The 22512-nt window shown below is 38.9% G+C and overlaps 1 protein-coding gene across 1 annotated transcript; it reads right to left on the reverse strand.

Moving 5' to 3' along the window:
• Positions 1-629: 629 nt before the first annotated feature.
• Positions 630-21892, reverse strand: LOC141628938 (uncharacterized). The gene is made up of 7 exons (XM_074442022.1): positions 21805-21892; positions 21018-21276; positions 20169-20495; positions 19526-19737; positions 18436-18740; positions 17257-17317; positions 630-835 (listed from the first exon to the last, which is right to left on the reverse strand). Exons 1-7 carry the CDS (start codon positions 21890-21892, stop codon positions 630-632), a joined length of 1458 nt encoding a protein of 485 aa, XP_074298123.1.
• Positions 21893-22512: the final 620 nt, after the last annotated feature.

Genomic DNA, 22512 nt, shown 5'->3' on the forward strand with positions numbered 1-22512 from the left:
ACTTGCCTTTTTGCGAAATAAAATTTTGCAACTTTCAAATCAATTGGTCGGCACGCGCTCACATGCATTTGAGTTCTTAAAAGGAAATTTTATGAACTTGCCCTTTTGCGAAATAAAATTTTGCAATTTTCAAATCAATTGGCCGAGAGGCCCTGACATGCATCTGAATTCTTAAAATAAAATTTTATGAACTTACCCTTTTGCGAAATAAAATTTTGCAACTTTCAAATCAATTGGTCGGCAGGCCCTGACATGCATTTGAGTTCTTAAAATAAAATTTTCTGAACTTACCCTTTTGCGAAATAAATTTTTGCGATTTTCAAATCAATTGCTCGGCATGCCCTGACATGTATTTGAGTTCTTAAAATAAAATTTTCTGAACTTGCCTTTTTGCGAAATAAAATTTTGCAATTTTCAAATCAATTGGTCGGCAGGCCCTAACATGCATCTGAGTTTTTTAAATAAAATTTTCAGAACTTGCCTTTTTGCGAAATAAAATTTTGCAAATCCTAGTTTGTAAAATCAGATTTTACATTCTACTCCCCTTTCAAAATAAAATTTTGAATTTCTCGGTCGGCGGGCTCTGACACACATTCGAGCTTGTGAAATCAAATTTTGCAGGTTCACTCTTAAGTGAAACAAAGTTTTGCTTGGCCGGTTTCCAGACCAGCTAAACAAAGTTTAGCTTTACCAGATTCAAGACCAGCAGCAAAACAGAGTTTTGCTTTACCAGACTCTAGACCAGCTAAACAAATTTTGGCTTTACCAGATTCCAGACCGGCAAAACAAAGTTTTGCCATGCCAGTTTCCAGATTGGTGAAACAATGTTTACTAGCTTCATTCCAGATTAGTAAAACAAAGTTTTGCTAATCCAGTCCCAGTTTCCAGCTACTCCAGAGAGGTAACATAAGAGGCCCAGGTACGTTTCTTATCCTTTATCTGTCCCGACCAGACTACTTTGACATTCGTCTTACTCAGGCTCGATCAAAGTGGGGGCTTCTGTAGACACCTCAAAATTGTCTACTTGCCTTAAGGGTACCCGATGATGAGGTTAAAACTAAATAACTAAATAAAAATTGACAATGTTGTAATTAACGGCGCTTTACGCTAATTTCTCGAGAAATCACTAATGCCCATAATTTCTTAGTGCGTTATTAAATCAAATTTAATAAGTAAGAATAGTCGAAAGAGTCCTTCCGTGCTACGCATGAGAATGAGAGGATAGTGAATTCCTTAGGTTGATCAAATAAGTAAATCATATCACATTCTTACGTAAGCAATATCATGGTAAATGACAAAGACTATATTGGTCTTTCCGAAACCCACAACTAATCAAATTCTATGTGAGATTACTATAAATACTCTTGTTAAGACGGACAGACAAGGGAAGAGAGCGACACACATAAAATAAGACCAGATCCAATAATTCAACACTCTCTCATATACCGTATCAAATATACTATTCCAGTTTCAAAATCAAACTATACACATTAAATCGTCTCAGTTCCATATAAGCGCATAAGAGCCGTTAAATTACGACAAAATCGAAATTCATTAATAGTCAACATCCAGATAGGTCTGAGGGTACCAATATCAAATAAGTTTTCTTTACTCTCTCTTTTTATTTAATTCTTTTATTTATTTTCTCTATTTATATTTATATATAAATTAACCTAGTTAATTTGCCCTTGTATATAACTTATATCGTCTTGTGTAAAGTTAGTTTTTTTTTAAGTTTCTTTTCTGTCTTAATTTCGTCAAATATATAATATTACAAGTAAATAGTGGAGGCCGTCGGTTTGATGGGCGGTCCGGGTGCCTAACACCTTCCTTCACCGTACCTTTACCCCTGAATCCGCAATTTTTGGTTCAGACCGGAGTGATGGATCAGTCCCCATACCAGGGATCAAAAGGGCATTTTCCGTTAAACTTATTTTTGTATGTCTTTTTATAAAACCTACTGGGGACTCCCACCTCCCTCCATTCTATTATTTATTTTAAAAATGATATTTTTTCAGGGATCTCACAGTGTTACCCTCCATACTAGCATGTGATTAACATTTTTCTATTTATAAAGAACTCAACTTAACATATCAACATGCCCACATATAAACATCCAACATGCTTCATATTGGCTTAGCTTTACTACTTTTAATCACACCATGTGCTACCAATCATGAATCTATCTTATAAACAACAAAGCAAGAATATGCACAATCATATGCACACAAGTACGTCCCATTACCCTGCGCGTTGTGACCAACTCGAGTTAAAAGGATAAGAGTACAAACTTGGGACGTCTCCCAAGCTTGTCACGAGTTCCCTACAACTCAAACCAGGTTCATTTTAATGGACACACCTAAGTTCATTGGTTCATTAGTTTAGGCTCTAAAATCGTCACTCTGATGCCACTTTGTAACACCCCTCATAAGTCGGGAGCCATTCCTCAAGGTCATCTTAATCCATGGAGATGTCACATGACTCGGTTTCCCAAGTTTGTAGTGCAAACAAACGAAGTAAAGAAATTTAACATAGATAAGTTTAATGTTACAATAATTAAGTTAAGTTACAAGTTAAGATATTCAAATGGCAATCTCAATATTACAACCCAATCGAATAAAAGTGGAGTCTAATAATGTCAAAAAGCTAGACAACAAGAAATGGCGATAACTAAGGCGAAGACCGCTCCCAAGCCTCCAAGACATATATGAACATGCAATATGTCAAGCCACTACTCCTCATATGAGCGGAAAACATTATATGGTTTACCACAGATATTTGAAAACGCTTTGGTTAGCTCCAATAATACGAATGCTCATTAATGCATGTGAATGTGAAAGACTAAATGATTATGATATGAAATGATGATGTAATAGTGCAAGTTATCAAAACTCCATAACTCCTCCATATTAAACCCGGTGATGGCATCGCAACAACGTCACCAAACCGCCGGATCGCAGTCTGTAACCAAGTACTAGAGATACACCCGTGGTACCGGACCCGGGCTCTAACCGGATCCCTGCCAGACGTCGTGTCCATCCACACGAGTCTTTCCAAACTCGAATCATTAACGTGCACGTCCCTCTTGGAGTGGGAAACTCTAAGAGGCGACCCAAGTGTAAGACGGTTTTCCAACCGCCTTACGTCTCCTCAACAACAACCAACATGATACTCAAACCATCCATTCACCACCTCCAACATTCACAATAAACCAAGTATGGACAATATACCAAGTAAGACTTTCCACATAATAATGACCTATCTTATGAAAATAATCCACATGTTTACCAATAAGCTAACTAATTAATTGACAAAATTCTCAATTCATGTTATAATGCAACAAGGTGATATCATAATGCCAAATCCACTTACCCAATCACAATACATGAATAAACACCCTACATTAGTATGCCATTAAACCCTAATTACCAATTCATGATAACCAATGCACAAACGAACATCCATATTATCAAATCTAAGTAGGGAAAACTACCTCTTGCTAACCTCCAAGAACTCAAGCAAGCAAGGAAGAAGGACTCCTTAATGAAGTCTCCGTCCACACAAATTATGACTAACTATCACAACAACATACTATAACAATAATAATGATAATTAACCCTTTAGTTTACCTAATTAATTAATCAAAACCCTAATTAAAATCCTATAAGACAACCCACTAAAGAACTAAGGTTTACTAATTAAAGAATAATGGAAAAAGGATAAGAGTATACTTACAAGTGTAAAAAAATGAGCAAGAATAAGAATTAGGAAGAAAATCTCCAAAAGTATGGTGGAGATCTAAAGGATAAGGTATGGAGTATTTTGTGGAATTTTGAGAGATATGGCGATAAGGTTTTGTGAGGAATAAGTGGGAAATCTGAAAAACAGAGTTAAATGGCTAAGGTCCACACAAAAAGCTTGCACGCATAATCATGGACAGCGACACATCACTCGGTCGAGCCAACCTTGGATTGCTCACACCTCATCCTGCCTATTGATGACGAGGTGAATGCCTTGGAAAAGGATACCCAAGACGGGATGTTCGTATTCAGCGCCGCGAGTTTAAAGTGATTACATCAAAACCGACTGTAAAGTAAAGTACATCTGTTCTAAAACCAAAATACAACTAAAGTAACAAAAGTATTATGATAACACGGCGGAAGACTACTATCAGACTCGTGGCGACTCCATCCCCAGCTAATTCGCGCGTATCCACAGTATACCTGCTAGACAACTGCTCACCACCCCCGAATGGATCACCACAATTTTTAAAACATTTAAACGGGTCAGTTACTGATTACACAAAACAAGATACACAAGATACACACGATACAACACAGATAACCCAAACTCCGTCATATCTCCACACACCGGAAAGCAAAATTTCAAAAGAAAGCTATTTCTGTTGATGATTTCATCAATAAGTCCGTGACTAATCTTGTGTACAATTGTCCCTGAAATATTAAGAAAAAAACTATTTTAACGTACTTGGTATAAACAAAAACAGTTAAACGATAATAATTAAGCTGATTATAGAAAAAGAGATGTCTACGCATCAGAATAACAATAACAATAACAATAAGAAAATAAAAATAAAAACAAAAACAAAAATTTAACATTAAAACCAAGGATAAATAATGAAGAGTTAAAATTAAAATGCGTCCTTTTATATAGAGATCAGTGTGTTCTAGTGTATTCCGACACAAACTCTGTGATCCTGATCAAAACAAAGTCTTATAATTATCTTTTAGGTAATTTATAAAAAGTACCTAATTGTTTATTTGTAGAATCATATGTTTATGATAAACATTAGAAGATTAAGATCTATTTTATAATACATGTAGTTTTTATCATATAAGTTTGCCAATTCATAGGACTTCTTTAAATCTTAGGAGACGTTATCTAATAGATTATTTAATAAATTAGCATTTTCTAAAAATTAGACACTCTATAATCGCTCGAAAAAAGTTTTCCTTATTAATGTAGATAGATATTGATGATTATTATCAATAATATTACTATATTATTTATTATTATTATTATTATTACTACTATCTAGCCTATAAAGGGGATTACCTTTTAATCATGAGGATTTTCATCGTACGTATTAGTATTCATTTTATTAGAAAATAACCTGTAATTTTGGGGGAGAACAGAAAAACCCTACTTTTATTCGTCTTATGCAAACTATGGGGAACTAATCCTCCCTTCTCGACTCAAAGTACTATGAAACTTTTATTTAATTAAATGTGAGATCGTCTTAATCCTTTACTGTATTACTTGAGTATTATTTATTCTCCGTTCTAATTATATAATTGTTGTATGTTTAATTGATTTGGCCAATTTATTTCATCCTTCAATCTATTGGAATTTTATATGTTTGAAACCGTAATTTCTCAATTCATTAGATAAAGTTTCAACCTTTAATCCAATTATTTGTATGAGTTTCATCGTAGTTGGGTAAAAGAGGGAATAAATATATAATTCGAACCAATAACCGCGTGTGTTAAATATCGTTGTTTCCGTTGATTGTTATATTCGTTCATGCTATTAGTTAATCAAATCTAGACGTTTAGATTAGATTATTCATTAATTAGGTTGCTTAGTATTGAGTTTCGAACTGAGTAATATATCTAAGGAACATTTAAAACTCTTCTTTTACAACGGGATGCTTAAGGGATAAATTGGGATTAGCAGTCGATGATCAGTTGTTAACTAGTTAGAGGATAAACCTTGACTGGGGACTTTCAGCCATCTGAATTCATCTTATTTACTTATTGTTTTGTCTTTTTAGTCATTAGTTATAATCAATCAATATAAACTCGTCTAAGGAACATTTAAAACTCTTATTTTACAACGGGATGCTCAAAGGATAAATAGAGATTAGTAGTCGATGATCAGTTGTTAACTATTTAGAAGATAAACCTTGACTCGGGACTTTGAGCCATCTGAATTCATCTTATTCACTTATTGTTTTGTCTTATTAGTCATTAGTTATAATCAATCAATATAACACCCCCCCCCCCTCCCCCTTTTCTCTTGTTATTTGTACTCTATAATATTTACACATCAATTACATCGTCTTCTTTGTGAATCGATCCTTATTACCCTATACTATATTAGTTTAAGGTTTTAAGTGTTATAAATATTATCCGACTTTGGCTCACCAGAAGCCAATAAAGCCTTGAAAGTGTTTGTCCGTAATTGAAAGCCTCCATCACTTATCACCACTCTCGGAGCTCCAAACCTTGGAAAGATCATGTTCTTGAAAAGCTTGATTACTACTTTTGAGTCATTAGTTGGGAATGCTACGGCTTTAATCCATTTTGACACATAGTCTACCGCCACCAATATGTACTCGTTTTCACAAGAGGAGGGAAATTGTCCCATGAAGTCTATTCCCCAACAATCAAAAATCTCGATCTCAACAATGTTGTTTAGTGGCATCTCATTTCTCTTCCCAATATTTCACGTTCTTTGACAAGCGTCACAAGATTTGAATAGGAAATGAATATTTTTGAACATAGAAGGCCAAAACAATCCGCTTTTGAGCACCTTAGCTATGATCCTAGATGTAGCTAAGTGGCCTCCATAAGCCTAATTATGTAGTCGATCCACAATCTCCATGCCTTCCTCCTTAGAAACACACCTTCTAAACCTGCCATCACTACACTTCGGGAAAATAAATAGGTCATCCAAAAAATATCTCGTAGCATCATGCTTCAACTTTCTTCTTACTCTTTATCAAGCTCGTCGGGTATGAACCAACTCACCTAATAATTCGCCAAATAAGCATACCATGGCACTCTTGCATTCACTTCCATCAAGCTATCTTCTCTAAGCCATTCATTAATTGGCCCACAATCATCTTTCACCCCATGATCTTCAATCGTCAATCTTGACAAATGATCCGCTACAACATTCTCAGATCCCTTTTTGTCTCTAATCTCAAGATCAAACTCTTGAAGTAGAAGTACCCACCTAATAAGTTTAGGCTTGACATCTTTCTTCAACATGAGTTGGCAAATTGCGGCGTGATCCGTATACACCACAACTTTTGACCCAAATAAGTAAGGTCAAAACTTCTCAATGGCATGCATAATTTATAACATCTCCCTTTCCGTAGTGGAGTAGTTGCATGGTGCTTGCTCAAGGGTCCTGCTTGATTAGTATATGACGTGGTGCCTCTTGTCAAGAACTTTTGCCAAAACCGCTACAACCGCATAGTCAAAAGCATCACACCTAATCTCGAAAGATAGATGATACCGTCGTGGAGTATCAAAGATAAATTTATAATCCAAACTACTACTATAGCTAGTGGCAGTCAGGGTCGAACCACGGAGAGGCGATGCAATTAATAGTTGTCTAATTTTAGCCTAAAGTAACAATTGTGAGGGGGGTTTGATTTGAACAGTTCTATAACTAAAGGCAATCAAATTAAAATTAAACTTAAAACAAATAAATGAGCAGTAAATGAAAACAGATGAAAACAAATATTAAAAGAATGCTAAGATGGTCGGTTCACTGTAGTTTCGACGGCGGCAACTCTAAGTAAACTGTTTTAAGCATGTTGGACGGGAAAATAAAAAGTCCTCTCGGTCCAATTTAACAGGTAGCAACCTTTCGGCCTAAGCTACGGGTCCCTAAATCTAATTAATACTAACTTTCGTTCTTGATTAATGATACTTAAAGCCTAAATTGACTTACCTCTCGATCTTATTAATTTAGTCATCTTAATTAAGTAGTCTATTTCCTTCCCCATCTTTCGATCTGTCGGATCGGTCAATTCCTAAGCATTCAACTAGTCGCGTGCACTCGATTCGTCAAATATAGCAATTAAATTAAATAAGACGCAGCTAATCTAACACGCGGCGGTCGATCGACCATGTAGGTCGGTCGATCGACCAGAGCCCGATAACAGGTCGCCTAAGTCAAAACCGTCTAACCTACAGATCCCCTACATCTTAACACAAAGGATTTAGCTACTCATGATGGTGATAATAACAACAATAAAATTAATAAATAAAGCAATTGAATTCATAATTGAATTAACTAAATAGATAACTAACATGAAACGATAATTTGGCTTTGGGAAATCTAAACTAGTAATTCTAAACTACGGAAGAATTAAAGCAATGAAATTGAATAAAGGAAAAGAGGAATACCGTAAAGAATAATTGAAGAGAAAAGACCAAACTCAATGCCAAAGAAAACATTATTGATGAAAATTAATCTCAACTAATGAAAATAATTAAAATTCAACTTTTGTGTATTGAACCCTAATTAATTCGATATCCTAACCCGATGCCTATTCTGAAACATAGGGTTCACGTTATATAGGAATATAGCGTGATTCTTATTCTTAAAACCTAATTACAATTGGGCTTCTAACTTCTCGTCCTTTTAATTTGCGTCAGATTAAAATAGAGGTCGATCGACCACTATGACCGGTCGATCGACCAAGATGCGCTGTACAGAAGCTTCTGATCATCGTGCTCTGGTCGATCGACCCAATGAATCAGTCGATCGACTGCTTCTCTTTCCTGCAGACTTCTGTTCAGCATTCTGACAGTCTATAGACCGCGTAGGTCTGTCTATAGACTGCTGTAGCTGGTAATCCGCTTCTGAAACTCTCGCAAATCTATCTTTCAGGCCTTGATACGCGCACCAAGTTCGCTTCCCGAGTCAAATCTTCATGTCAAATCCCATGCCAAGCACTTAGGGACGAATTCGGCTCGGATTCCGCTGGATTCTTCACATTTCTGCAATATTACACAAAAACACGAAAGTAGACGGAAATAGGGAAAATAGTAGCATAAACTACCTAATTGAGCTCTGGAATGCGTGTAAAAGAGGGTGTAAAACATCATATTTAGGACACGCATCAAACTTCCCCAAACCAAACCCTTACTTGTCCCCAAGCAAGAACTAGACTCGATCTTAAAACCTAGTGGAACGAGTTCAATCTGAGAGCGAAATGCAACTATAAAGCCTAAACCAGTTTAATGCAACAACTAACAATCAGTTAGCAATATGAATCATGCAAACGAGTTATGTAGTCGTTAAAAACTGCTGAACCGTTAACTATAGAGACTTATCATTATGGACTCTCACGGGTCGCTCATATCACACAAATAAGCATAGGTGAATCTATGTAAAAGATAGAAAGAAGTAATTTTCTAATGACACTCACCTAACTACGACCTATAGAACATGCCTGCAGTTTAATATGAAAATAATCTCTACAACCGTACATATGCATTCCAACCATTAAAGACCATGACACATGCCGAGGTACAATTTGGATATGTGAGGCTATGGGTAAGAAGGGGCTAGATAAATTTGGAATAGAGGATTTAAAGCCAAGCTAAGAACTTACTAAACACCAAATTATAACAACATCCAACTTTCTTACTCAAGATTCAACAATAAAACCGGTGCTAATGATTAGCACTAATCTCACAATCTCCATACAAACTTAATTCCCCAAATGATATTAATCGCAACATGGGAATATAAAATCACCAACTAATGAAGATTCAATCATGTGATTTTTTTTCGAATCATTTCTTTCGCTACTGCAGCAAGCAGTCGATCGACCAAGTGGGACGGTCGACCGACTGATCCTCTTTTTTTCTCGAATCATTTTTTTTCTTTCTTTTTCTTTCCCATCAATCATTTCACCAACATTCTCAATAAGAGACATAAAAACCAAAATGCAAGAAAATATTCCCGAACGACTACCAATACTAGCTCAGTAAGGGTAGGCTAAATATGGAATGTAGCTTATGGGACAAAAAAGGCAAATTTGGCTTTTGTGGGGCTTATGGGTAAAATGGATAAAAGGGAACCTCTTCCACATATGTCAACAAACCACAAACCCGAATGCATACAGGTATTAAGCAGATTAGTTCATATTTATGCCTATTTATGTAACATTTCTTATAAGGAGTACTACTCACATTCCTAAAGAAACCGGTTATGGATGACACCAGTTATAAGCTCTAAACCTCAGAATATAATGTAGTTTGCCAAAAATCTAAGTCAAGTCTCAAGATTCAGCAAATAAATTAACGAAAACTCGTAGATTATGCATATTTGATTCTACTAATAACATGTCAGTTAGCAAGGCTTAGGTATAAAACAGCTGAAAATGCAATGTCATCATTGAAATACTACCGTTCCGACTCGACCTATATGCTAAAATAAACAAGCATTTTTTGGATTTTTTGAATTTTTGAATTTTTTGAATTTTCTTTATATAAGAGGAAAATAAACAACAATGCAACACAAAAATGTAAACGTGAACGCAAAATATAATGAATGCGACGCAAAACCCTTCCCCAAACCAAATCACAGAATATCCCCATTGTGCAAAATCATATAATGAAAGATAAGCAAAGGAAATTGGGATTTGCGGAATTATAACTAAAATTGGCATAAAAGAAAGACTCGGAAACTCACAAGACTTTAAGCGCAGCAGGAAACCTCCCCAAACCAGCGTGAGCTAGGAGGTTTCAGTAGCCAGCAATGCTACCATAAGTACCTGAAAAGAGACGAAAGTACCACGCGTAATTTCGAGAAAGAAATTTACGAAACGCAAAATTATGTGCAAAATAAAAAAAACAGAAGAAAACAGAAATGAATCGGAGAATAAGTGGAGAAAAGACTCCCTCAACTCCACAAATCGACCAAACACAACAGGGGAATGGTCGTGAACAGGTACAACAGCGAAGGTGGTCGATCGACCATACCAGTCAGTCGATCGACCAGGGTGATAGGAACAGAAGCCCCTGGAGTTCCGGCACAGTCGATCGACCACACAAACCAGTCGATCGACTGAGATACCTGCTGTAAGTTTCTGATTTCTTCGAATTAGCTCAATAAATTGAGCTAATGTGGTCTATGAACCTACAAATACACATAATAACGCGCTAAAAATTGCGTAAAACCCAAAGTAACAGTCTAAAGTCTTTAAATCCTAAGCAAACTTATTAAAGCGAAGTCTCGCGCACACCAAAGCAATAAAAAGTCTAACAAAAGCAATAACATGTTTTCAAAAAGTCTTAATCAACTAATAGTTGATCAAGAATGGCCACGGAATGGCCCACTTGCTCGGCTTATGGCTACAAGAGGTAGCCTCTACAGTACTCATTTCCTCAGCTGCACTCCTAACAACTCCGATATCCGCAGAACTCAACGGATCAACATCTCTAACATCTTCCCAATCAATGACCTTGTCTGGCTCGTCAAAATCCAAATCGGACTCCGTCACCTTGACTGGCTCCTCATCAGGCTCCTCATCTGTGCCATAGCTAAGACATCCTAGACCGCCTCTTTGAACGATTGGCTCCTTCGCAACTGGAGTAATATGCGGCTCTAACTTCCCCAAACCAGGCCCTACAACAGTCAAAACAGAGGGATCTTCCTCCAATTTGCTCCCAAACTGGGGCGGAGGTGTTAGGAGCGCAAAAATAGGCATAGGGGCAGGCATATCAGGCAACACAACATAAGATTTAGCTACGTTGCAAGTTACTGGGTACATAGCAGCCTTCTTCTTATAGGTCTGGGCAAAAACAATGGACTGTTTCCCCACCTTAAAGGTCAATGTCCCTGAGCCAACATCTATAACTGCACCAGCAGTGTGCAGAAATGGCCTACGCAAAATGATAGGGATGTGAGCATCCTCGGGTATATCTAGTACAACGAAGTCAATTGGGAAAAAGAACTTTCCTATTTGCACAGGAATATCCTCTAAGACTCCTATGGGCTGGACCGCAGAACGATCAGCCATCTGTACTGTCATGTTTGTGATTGCAAACTTAGTCAATTTCAATTTTTTAGCAAGACTTAAAGGCATAACACTAATACTGTCCCCTAGGTCATACAAGGCCTTCTCAATAGAAAAAGTGCAAATATTACATGGGACTGAAAAACTACCTGGGTCTTCTAACTTATGAGGTGCAGTATGAGTCAAATAGGAACATGACTCCTCAGTTAGTGCGATAGATTGCACAGTATCAAGTGACTTATTTTTAGACAACAGTTGCTTCATAAATTTCATGTAAGCAGGCACTTGATTAACTAATTCTAAGAAAGGAACTTGCACATTTAAACTACGAATAACATTTTCAAACTTGTTAAACGATACCTGTTCCTTTGTCGGCACCAATCTCTCTGGGTACGGGGCTGTAACAAGCAACGTAGCCCTCTCCTCTAGGTCTCTCATACCGGCATCAGTGGATTTAGGCTGAAAATCCGCTACTTTGTACTTGTTGTAATTCGAACCTTCTTCAGACCGTCTCAGGAATGAACCATTAACCATCGTAGGGTCGTACTTTGGAACCGAAACTGACCCATCAGCATTTGGATCTTGCCTCGATAATTTCGTAGTTGTCGTACCCCGAAATAAGTAGTCCCTCAAGTTATCTGAACTGGTCGATCGACCAGGTGTGTCAGTCGATCGACTGATGTACCTGCTGATCGTCTTTTTCTTGCTACTGTTCATTCCAGCCTTTTTCTTACTCGGTTCCGCCTCATCTTTTCCAGTAACATCTTCGACCATAGTGGGCCCATCAAGGGTAGACCCACTCCTCAAAGTAATCGTATTTAGAGTCTCTTTTTGATCCGGCTGCGACGGTAAATGCCCCGGAGCTCTAGTTGCACTTTTGCTTGCCAATTGGGCAATTTGACTCTCCAACATTTTGTAGAAGTCTCTCTAGCTAGAGACTCCTTTTGCAGCAAACCCGATAAATTCTGAACTATGTTTTTCAATTCAGAAATATCGGAACCTTGAAATTGCTGCTGCTGAGGCACATAGTAAGGCTTTTGATATTGCTGCTGCTTATGAGGGGGCACATAGCTTTGCTGCTGCTGCTGCTGCTGCTGTGGACCTGGATTAAGGACATTCTGGTTAGTCCACCTCAAATTGGGGTGGACATTAGAGGGATCGGGATAAGTACCAGTCTGCCTAAAGTGTTGAAAGGCCGCACATGTTTCATTCGAACTAGTACAAGACTCCAAAACATGTCCCTCTCCTCCACATCTTTTGCATGTAAAGGGACCGTCTAAAACTGCATTAACTTTATATATCCCACCTTTTTGGGATCCCCCAAAATCTAATTTGTCAAACCTCGCAGTAAGGGCCTCTATTGCAGCTACAGCAGGAGATTCAGCCGATCTTCTCTGATTTCCTCTAGAATTCCCATGCTCAGCTTTATGGGTGGCCAGGTCATCGATGATTTTCCACCCCTTTGTCTCACCACTATTTTCTTGAAATCTCCCATTAGCTGCAGCATCTAGAACAACTATCTGATCATCATAAAGACCATTATAAAACTGGTTGCACAGAAACCATTTCTCAAACCCATGGTGTGGAATAGATCGCACCAGCTTTTTGAAACGGACCCACGCCTCATGAAAATCTTCATCAGGACCCTGTTTAAAGCTTGTGATCTAAGCTCTAATCGCATTAGTCTTTGATGCAAAGAAATATTTCTTATAAAATTATAGGGCCAGTGAATTCCAATCAGTAATCCCATTGGCAGCTCGATCCAGATCTCGGTACCACTCCCTAGAAGCATCGCGAAGCGAGAATATGAACATCTTCTCTTTTATCTGGTCCCGGGTCACACCTGCTGGTGGGGGTATGGAACAACAGTAGTCAATGAATATCTCCATATGTTTAGCCGCATCTTCATTCGCAGCTCCCCAAAATTGGTTTCTCTCAACCAAGTTGATGTAGGACGGTTTTGCTTCGAATTTTATTTCCGTCCCGACTGGAAACGCGAATCCCTTATAGAGATTCTCAGCTTTTGGCTCGGAGTGATTGGCTATACTTGCTTCTTCAGCCATATCTGGAGATGTAACGGTCTCAGCTGAAGAAGTAGAAATAGGAGACGAAGGTGGATCCTCCTCAAATTACTCGTTCTCGTAGTAACTGGACAGAGTACTCAGCTCTTCCTCTGTCGGCAATACTCTAGATGATCATCTCAACTCACGCAAAGTCCTTTCGATCTCAGGATCTAACGGTCGTAATTCACCACCCTGTGACCTGCGCATAAGAGGAAACTACAAGTAGAATATGAGAAGAGTTTAAGGAACAGATGTCCCTTAAACTAAGATAAAGACTAAAATAAAAACAACTAAAAATTTAAACAATTGCCTCCCTGGCAACGGCGCCAAAATTTGATACCGTCGTGGAGTATCAAAGATAAATTTATAATCCAAACTACTACTATAGCTAGTGGCAGTCAGGGTCGAACCACAGAGAGGCGATGCAATTAATAGTTGTCTAATTTTAGTCTAAAGTAACAGTTGTGAGGGGGGTTTGATTTGAACAGTTCTATAACTAAAGGCAATCAAATTAAAATTAAACTTAAAACAAATAAATGAGCAGTAGATGAAAACAGATGAAAACAAATATTAAAAGAATGCTAAGATGGTCGGTTCACTGTAGTTTCGACGGCGGCAACTCTAAGTAAACTGTTTTAAGCATGTTGGACGGGAAAATAAAAAGTCCTCTCGGTCCAATTTAACAGGTAGAAACCTTTCGGCCTAAGCTACGGGTCCCTAAATCTCACTAATACTAACTTTCGTTCCTGATTAATGATACTTAAAGCCTAAATTGACTTACCTCTCGATCTTATTAATTTAGTCGTCTTAATTAAGTAGTCTATTTCCCTCCCCATCTTTCGATCTGTCGGGTCGGTCAATTCCTAAGCATTCAACTAGTCGCGTGCACTCGATTCGTCAAATATAGCAATTAAATTAAATAAGACGCAGCTAATCTAACACGCGGCGGTCGATCGACCATGTAGGTCGGTCGATCGACCAGAGCCCGATAACAGGTCGCCTAAGTCGAAACCGTCTAACCTACAGATCCCCTACATATTAACACAAAGGATTTAGCTACTCATGATGGTGATAATAACAACAATAAAATTAATAAATAAAGCAATTGAATACATAATTGAATTAACTAAATAGATAACTAACATGAAACGATAATTTGGCTTTGGGAAATCTAAACTAGTAATTCTAAACTACGGAAGAATTAAAGCAATGAAATTGAATAAAGGAACAGAGGAATACCGTAAAGAATAATTGAAGAGAAAAGACCAAACTCAATGCCAAAGAAAACTTTATTGATGAAAATTAATCTCAACTAATGAAAATAATTAAAATTCAACTTTTGTGTATTGAACCCTAATTAATTCGATATCCTAACCCGATGCATGTTCTGAAACATAGGGTTCACGTTATATAGGAATATAGCGTGATTCTTATTCTTAAAACCTAATTACAATTGGGCTTCTAACTTCTCGTCCTTTTAATTTGCGTCAGATTAAAATAGAGGTCGATCGACCATTATGACCGGTCGATCGACCAAGATGCGCTGTACAGAAGCTTCTGATCATCGTGCTCTGGTCGATCGACCCAAGGAATCAGTCGATCGACTGCTTCTCTTTCCTGCAGACTTCTGTTCAGCATTCTGACAGTCTATAGACCGCGTAGGTCAGTCTATAGACTGCTGTAGCTGGTAATCCGCTTCTGAAACTCTCGCAAATCTATCTTTCAGGCCTTGATACGCGCACCAAGTTCGCTTCCCGAGTCAAATCTTCATGTTAAATCCCATGCCAAGTACTTAGGGACAGATTTGGCTCGATTTCCGCTGGATTCTTCACATTTCTGCAATATTACACAAAAACACAAAAGTAGAGGGAAATAGGGAAAATAGTAGCATAAACTACCTAATTGAGCTCTGAAATGCGTATAAAAGAGGGTGTAAAACATCATATTTAGGACATGCATCAGTAGACTCCAATCCGGTGACTTAATTATAGGAGCTGATACAAGTTCCTTATTCAACCTATGGAAAGCATCAAGACAGGAGTCGTCAAATACAAAAGGAGCATCCTTGAGAAGATAAGAGGTCAATGGCTTGGTCATTTTTGAAAATTCTTGGATAAACCATAGAGAGAATCTGACGTGACTTAGAAAACTTCTCAACTCTTTAACATTGGTAGGTGGTTTGAGGTTTTCTATCACGACAACCTTTACGTTATCAACCTCTATGCCTCTCTTGGACACGATGTGGCCGAGCACAACCCTCTCTTGTACCATGCGTTTTTTCCCAATTTAGAATGAGGTTCTCCTCCTCACATCTTTTAAGAACACAAGCAAGATTTGACAAACCATGATCAATGTTGTCTCCATGGACACTAATTAAAGTCGTCCATGACGACCTCCATACTCTTCTCAATAAAGTCAGAGAATATTGCTGTCATACACCTTTGGATGGTGTCAAGTGCATTATAAAACCCGAAGGGGATCCTTCTATAGGCATAGATGCCAATAGGGCAAGTAAAGGTTGTTTTATCTTGGTCATCGGGATGAATTAGGATTTGAAAGAATCCCGAATAACCTTCAAGAAAGCAATATCACTTATGCTCGGCCAAACGTTCAAGCATTTGGTCTATAAAGGGGATTAGGAAGTGATCCTTAAGGGTGAAGGCATTCAATTTCCGATAATCTATGCACATCCTCCACCCGATCACCGGCCTAGTAGGTATGCAAGTTCCATCCTCTTGTTCAACTATTATCATTCCCCCTTTCTTGGGGACAACATGGACATGACTTACCCACTTACTATCGGTGATTGGGTAGATTATACCCGCATCAAAGAGCTTAAGGTCCTCATTTTTGACAACGTCCCCCCATCTTGGGGTTTAGACGTCGTTGACCTTCAACCGCAGGCCGATTCCCTTCCTCTAAGGTAATTCTATGCATACAAAAGCTAGGACTAATCCCCTTTATGTCATAAATGCTATTGTAACACCCCTATCTACCAGAGTGTCTTAAGAAGGCCTATCTTAGCAAATGAAAGTACTACCATCTCGGTTGCCGAAGATAGAGTATATCAAATAGACCATAAAAGAACAATTAATTAAAGTGAATAAAAGTTTAATCGAATACAAACAAGAATACCAAAAATCCAAAACTGAAAATACAAATCCAATAAAAGTGATCGTCTAATGTTGACACAACAGGGCTAGCTAGACTCGGCGATCCTTCCATCCATACCGCGATAAGCTCAATCAACCAAAACCCACTAGATATCCGCTCACCATCCCCCAATGGATCACCGCAGGTTTTGCAATAATGAAAAGGGGTCAGTCAACTGCACAATAAAACATGACTACAACAACAAAAATAAACCATCCAATTCAATCCTGTAACAATACAATCTCTAACCTCCAAGTACGTTATCTGAACCGCAGCCCAGATCCACCAGGTTACCCATCGCAATAGGTACCTACACCACCAGTGAGAGACAATAACCTCGCAACCTAAGCCACACTCATTCTAATGAGTGCACCCAGATCATTAATGTGCACATCCCCTTGTGATGGGAGCCACAAGGTGCGAGCATGGGGGTGAAGACCATCTCCCGAGAATGGCTCCACAATCAATACCAATGATACAAATAATACAAAATCACCACAATACTATCACAATAGGAAATCATACAATCACCATATCACCGAACAACAATCGTACAAGGACTGAGTAGGGAAACCCTACCTTATTCGCGAATTCCAAAAGACAACAATCACGCAAGATAGAACTGCTCCTCTACGAAATCGTCACCTAACAACGATCTGTAATTTAAAATTTAGCTTAAAAGTGGGGGTGTTACATAACCAAATAATACTAATCACAACCAACATCAATCAATCTGTATCCCCCAATCTAACCCAAATTAGGGTTTACATAAACACCTAACGATAACCATAAACTGATTAAGGAAATACTAGAGACTTACCAAAGTAATCAACGCAGAAAACGAGATGCGAGAACTCACAATCGATTGGTCCAGGTTTAGGAATTAATGAAGATGATTAGGGGAGTAGTGAACGTAAATTAGGTTTTGTAAAAATGTTTTAGAAACTGATTAAGCGAAATCTATACTCCTCTAATAATTTTAATCAAAACCGCTGAAATATAATCCGACAGACCGGGTACTCGATCGAGTACATGACATACTTGACCGAGTACGCCCTACTCGACCGAGTTCCTCACGTACTTGGCCGAGTACACCCAAGACAGTAGCCTATCTAAAAACACTCGACGACCCACTCGGTGGAGTATAGCCTACTAGACGGAGTTCACTGTGCCCAGAAATTTATGGCGTTATAGTCTTCTCTCCTTAAAAGCGAACTTCATCCCCGAAGTTCACACCATACCTGTTAGAACCATGCATAATCCAACCTACTAACCACGCAACTAGAAAAGATCAAAAAGAAACTTACGCCCAACCATAACCAAACTATAACCACATAATCAACCTGACCTTTAAACTACCCAAAACATATGCGATTATCGCCCACCCCCCTTAAAAGACAAAGGTTATGACCCCTTAACTAAACATACCTGATCAAAAAGATGTGGATAAGGCTCCCTCATTGCGTCTTCCGGCTCCCATGAAGCCTCTTCAACATTGTGGTTAGACCATAACACATTAAGCAAGATGGTTTCATTGTTCCTTATCTTGCGCACCTTACGATCCAATATCTTCATTGGCACCTCCGCATAAGTAAACGCTTCATTGAGCTCAATATTCTCCACCTCAAGTACATGAGATGGAACACTCACATACTTTCGAAGTTGTGACACATAAAATACATTACGCACCCGATCAAGAGATGGTGGCAAAGCTAGCCGATAAGCTACTTCACCTATCCGATCTAAAATCTAATATGGACCTATGAATTTATGGCTCAACTTCCCTCTCGTGCCAAACCTCATAACGCCGCGCATAGGTTACACTTTCAAAAGAATCTTGTCACCCACCTCGAACTCGATATCCCTGCGATGCAAATCTGCATAACACTTTTGCCGATCCTGAGTTGCTTTCAATTTTTGTCGAATCAACTATACCCGCTAAATCATATCTTGCACCATTTGTGGTCCTAAAACCAGAGCTTCAGCGCTATCTTCTCAACACACTGAACTCCTACATTTCCTCCCGTACAATGCCTCGAATGTTGTCGTTACAAGAATCGTGTGATAGCTATTGTTATATGAAAACTCAATCAAATTAATTCAATCTTCGCAACTCCCACCAAACTCCATCACACAAGCTTACAACATATCTTCTAAGGTTTTGATGGTCCTTTCAGTTTAACCATCTGTCGCAGGATGGAACGCCGTGCTCATCTTTAAGGTAGTCCCCATTAAATCCTGCAACTCTTACCAAAACCGTGATATAAACCTCGCATCTTTATCCGACACGATATTCTTTTGTACCCCGTGAAGTTATACCACATGCTTCCGGCATCCATTAGCCAGCTGAATCTTACTCCAAGTATCTTTTATTGAAATAAAATGAGCTGACTTTGTCAGACGATCGACAATTGCCCAAATCATGTTATGACCCTGCTGAGTTCTCGCTAACCCCCAATAAAATCCATAGAAATCGATTCCCATTTCCATTCGGGCACCTTAAGTGACTAAATCTTACCTAGTGGTCTCCGCTTCTCCCCCTTGACTCTCTGACAAGTCAAACACCTAGTCACAAATTCTGCTATCTCTTTCTTCATATCGGGCCACCAAAACGTCTTCATCAAGTTCTTATAGAGCTTGTCACCTCCCAGATTTACCGAATAAGAAGTGCAATGAGCCTCTATCATAATCAGTTTCTTCAACTCAGCATTATTAGGTACACACCACTTCCTATTGAATCAGACACTCCCATCTGTATGGATAAAAAATCTCGAAACCGTACCTTTATCCACCCCTGCCTTCCACTCCCGAATTTTGGGATCAAGTACTTGTTTCCTTTTGATGTCATCATAAAGTTCGGGTTCGGTGGTCAAATCCCCAATGGTATCTCTCCCTTGCGAATTATATGAATCCCCATCTTATTTATTTTATCTTTCAATTTCATCAATGACATGACAGTGCATAACGAATGCATACTCTTCCTACTCAAAACATTTGCAACCACATTAGCCTTCTCCTCATGATATATGATCTCTATATCTTAGTCACCAATCAGTTCTATCCATCTCCTCTGATGCATATTCAACCCCTTTTGAGTGTAGATGTGCTTCAAATTCTTATGATCTTAAAACACATTAAAGGTTGCCCCGTATAGATAATGCCTCCAAATCTTCAGAGCAAATACAAGCGCACCCAATTCCAGATCATGAGTAGGATAGTTTTCTTCGTATGGCTTCAACTGTCTCGAAGCATAGGTAATGACTTTTCTATTTTGCATCAAGACACACCCCAACCCATTTTTCGAAGCATCAGTATAGAATTCGATTTTCTCAATCCCCTCTGGCAAAGCTAAGACGGGAGCTATAGTGAAACGCTCCTTTAATGTTTGGAACGCCGTCTCACAACTCTTATCCCAACGGAATATGGTCTCTTTCCTTATCAAAGCTATCATAGGTCTAGCAATCATGGAAAAATCCTTCTTGAACCTCCTGTAATATCCAGTCAAACCCACGAAACTCTGAATTTCAGAAACATTCTTCGGTGCTTCATTTTTTGACACCACCTCGATCTTACTAGGATCCACAGCTACACCATCCTTTGAAATCACATGGCCCAGAAAGACCACCTTCTCCAACAATAACTCACATTTGGATAACTTAGCATATAGATGGTTGTCTCGCAAAGTTTGCAATACCAACCTCAAATGCTCCTCATGTTATTTCTTAGTCTTGGAATAGACTAGGATATCATCGATGAAAACCACCACGAATCTATCCAGAACTGGACTGAAGATCTGGTTCATAAGATCCATAAACACTGTCGGTGCATTTGTCAACCCAAAAGGCATCACCACGTACTCATAATGGCCATACCGCGACCGAAAAGCTGTCTTGGGAATATCTTCATCCGCAATCTTTAACTAGTGATAACCTGATCTTAGATCAATCTTTGAAAATACCCCAACTCTACTCAGCTAATGAAAAAGATCATCAATCCTCGGTAAAGGATACCTGTTCTTCACGATAACATGGTTTGGCTCTCTGTAGTCGATGCACAACCTCATACTATCGTCCTTCTTTTTCATGAATAGAACCGGCGCACCCGAAGGCGATACACTAGGTCGAATGTATCCTTTATCCAACAACTCATTCAGCTGATTCTTCAGATCTTCCAACTCTTTTTGTCCCATACGGTACGGAGCCTTTGATATAGGTCCCTTCCCTGGTTTAAGCTCTACACTGAAGTCAATGTCCCTCTTAGGAGGTAACCCTGGTATCTCATCCGGAAAAACATCATCGAACTAACTCACAACCGGTATCTCTGCTGCTGATGGCTCCTCCACCCGAGTATCCCTCACATGGTAAAGGATCATAGGACACCCCTTTCTCAAACATGACTTTAAAGTCATTGGTTCAATCATATTTACCTTGGATTTTACAACATACCCCCGATATGACACTCTAATTTCTTTAGGACCATTTAAAGACATCTTCTTTTGACAACAGTCTATCTTCATCTCATACTTACCCAAACAATCCATCCCGACTATGACCTCAAATCCATCCATAGGAAACTCTAGTGAGTTAACTGGTAAGTCTACTTACCCAACCACCATAGACACCCTTTTATATAACTTATGACATGACACTGACTCCCCCGATGGTAAAAACACATTATCTTTTACCAACTCATACTCCCCCAAACCCATTGTTAAAGCATGACCTCTAGACACAAATGAATGGGTTCCCCCTGAATCAAATAAAATAAAAGTCGGTTTATGATTAACAAGGAAAGTACCAGTGACGACTTGTGCATCATCCTCACCCGCCTGTTTACCCATGATGAATAGTTTACCACTACTCTTCTGCCCTCCCCCTTGTACCATAGTTGCCGAGATAGTAGGCTTGGCCACCGAATTTTGATTCACACTGTTGTTCGGGCGGTGATAGGATCCACCACTGTGGCGGTTATGGCCGCCATAGTTGCTCTAACCTCCTTGATTATTCCATGACCCACCCGGCCTATTACTCACCAGACTCTGACTCAGAGTTTGCGAATGGTTCCCCTGATAAGATCGCGGAAAGCCTCCTCCCCCAGCACTCTTACACTCAAACCGCTTGTGGCCTATCCCGCCATAGTTGAAGCATTCTAAGGTAGAGTTGTTGTTCGTACTCTGATCACCTCTTCCCCACACACGAGATCCCCCACTAAAGCCACACCCACCAGAATAAGCTGTAGCCTGGTTATGGTTACCACGCTTGAAGCTTGATTGGTGCCACCCTCATTCTCAGCTTTTCTTTTCTTACTTCCCTTTTCTTTGGCAACCTTGGCCATGTCAACCAATCTCTCCGCATGTCCTACTCTCTCATAGACTTCCTTTAGATCCGAAATCACTCCATCCGGTAGCTTCTCCATAATATTCAGCGATAACCCCCTCTCGAAACGGAGAGCCAGACTCAGCTGACTTAACTTCGTATCCTTCGTGTAGCGTGCCGTTCATTGAAC

The sequence above is a fragment of the Silene latifolia genome, chromosome Y (assembly GCF_048544455.1).
Source record: "Silene latifolia isolate original U9 population chromosome Y, ASM4854445v1, whole genome shotgun sequence".
Classification (NCBI taxonomy): domain Eukaryota; kingdom Viridiplantae; phylum Streptophyta; class Magnoliopsida; order Caryophyllales; family Caryophyllaceae; genus Silene; species Silene latifolia.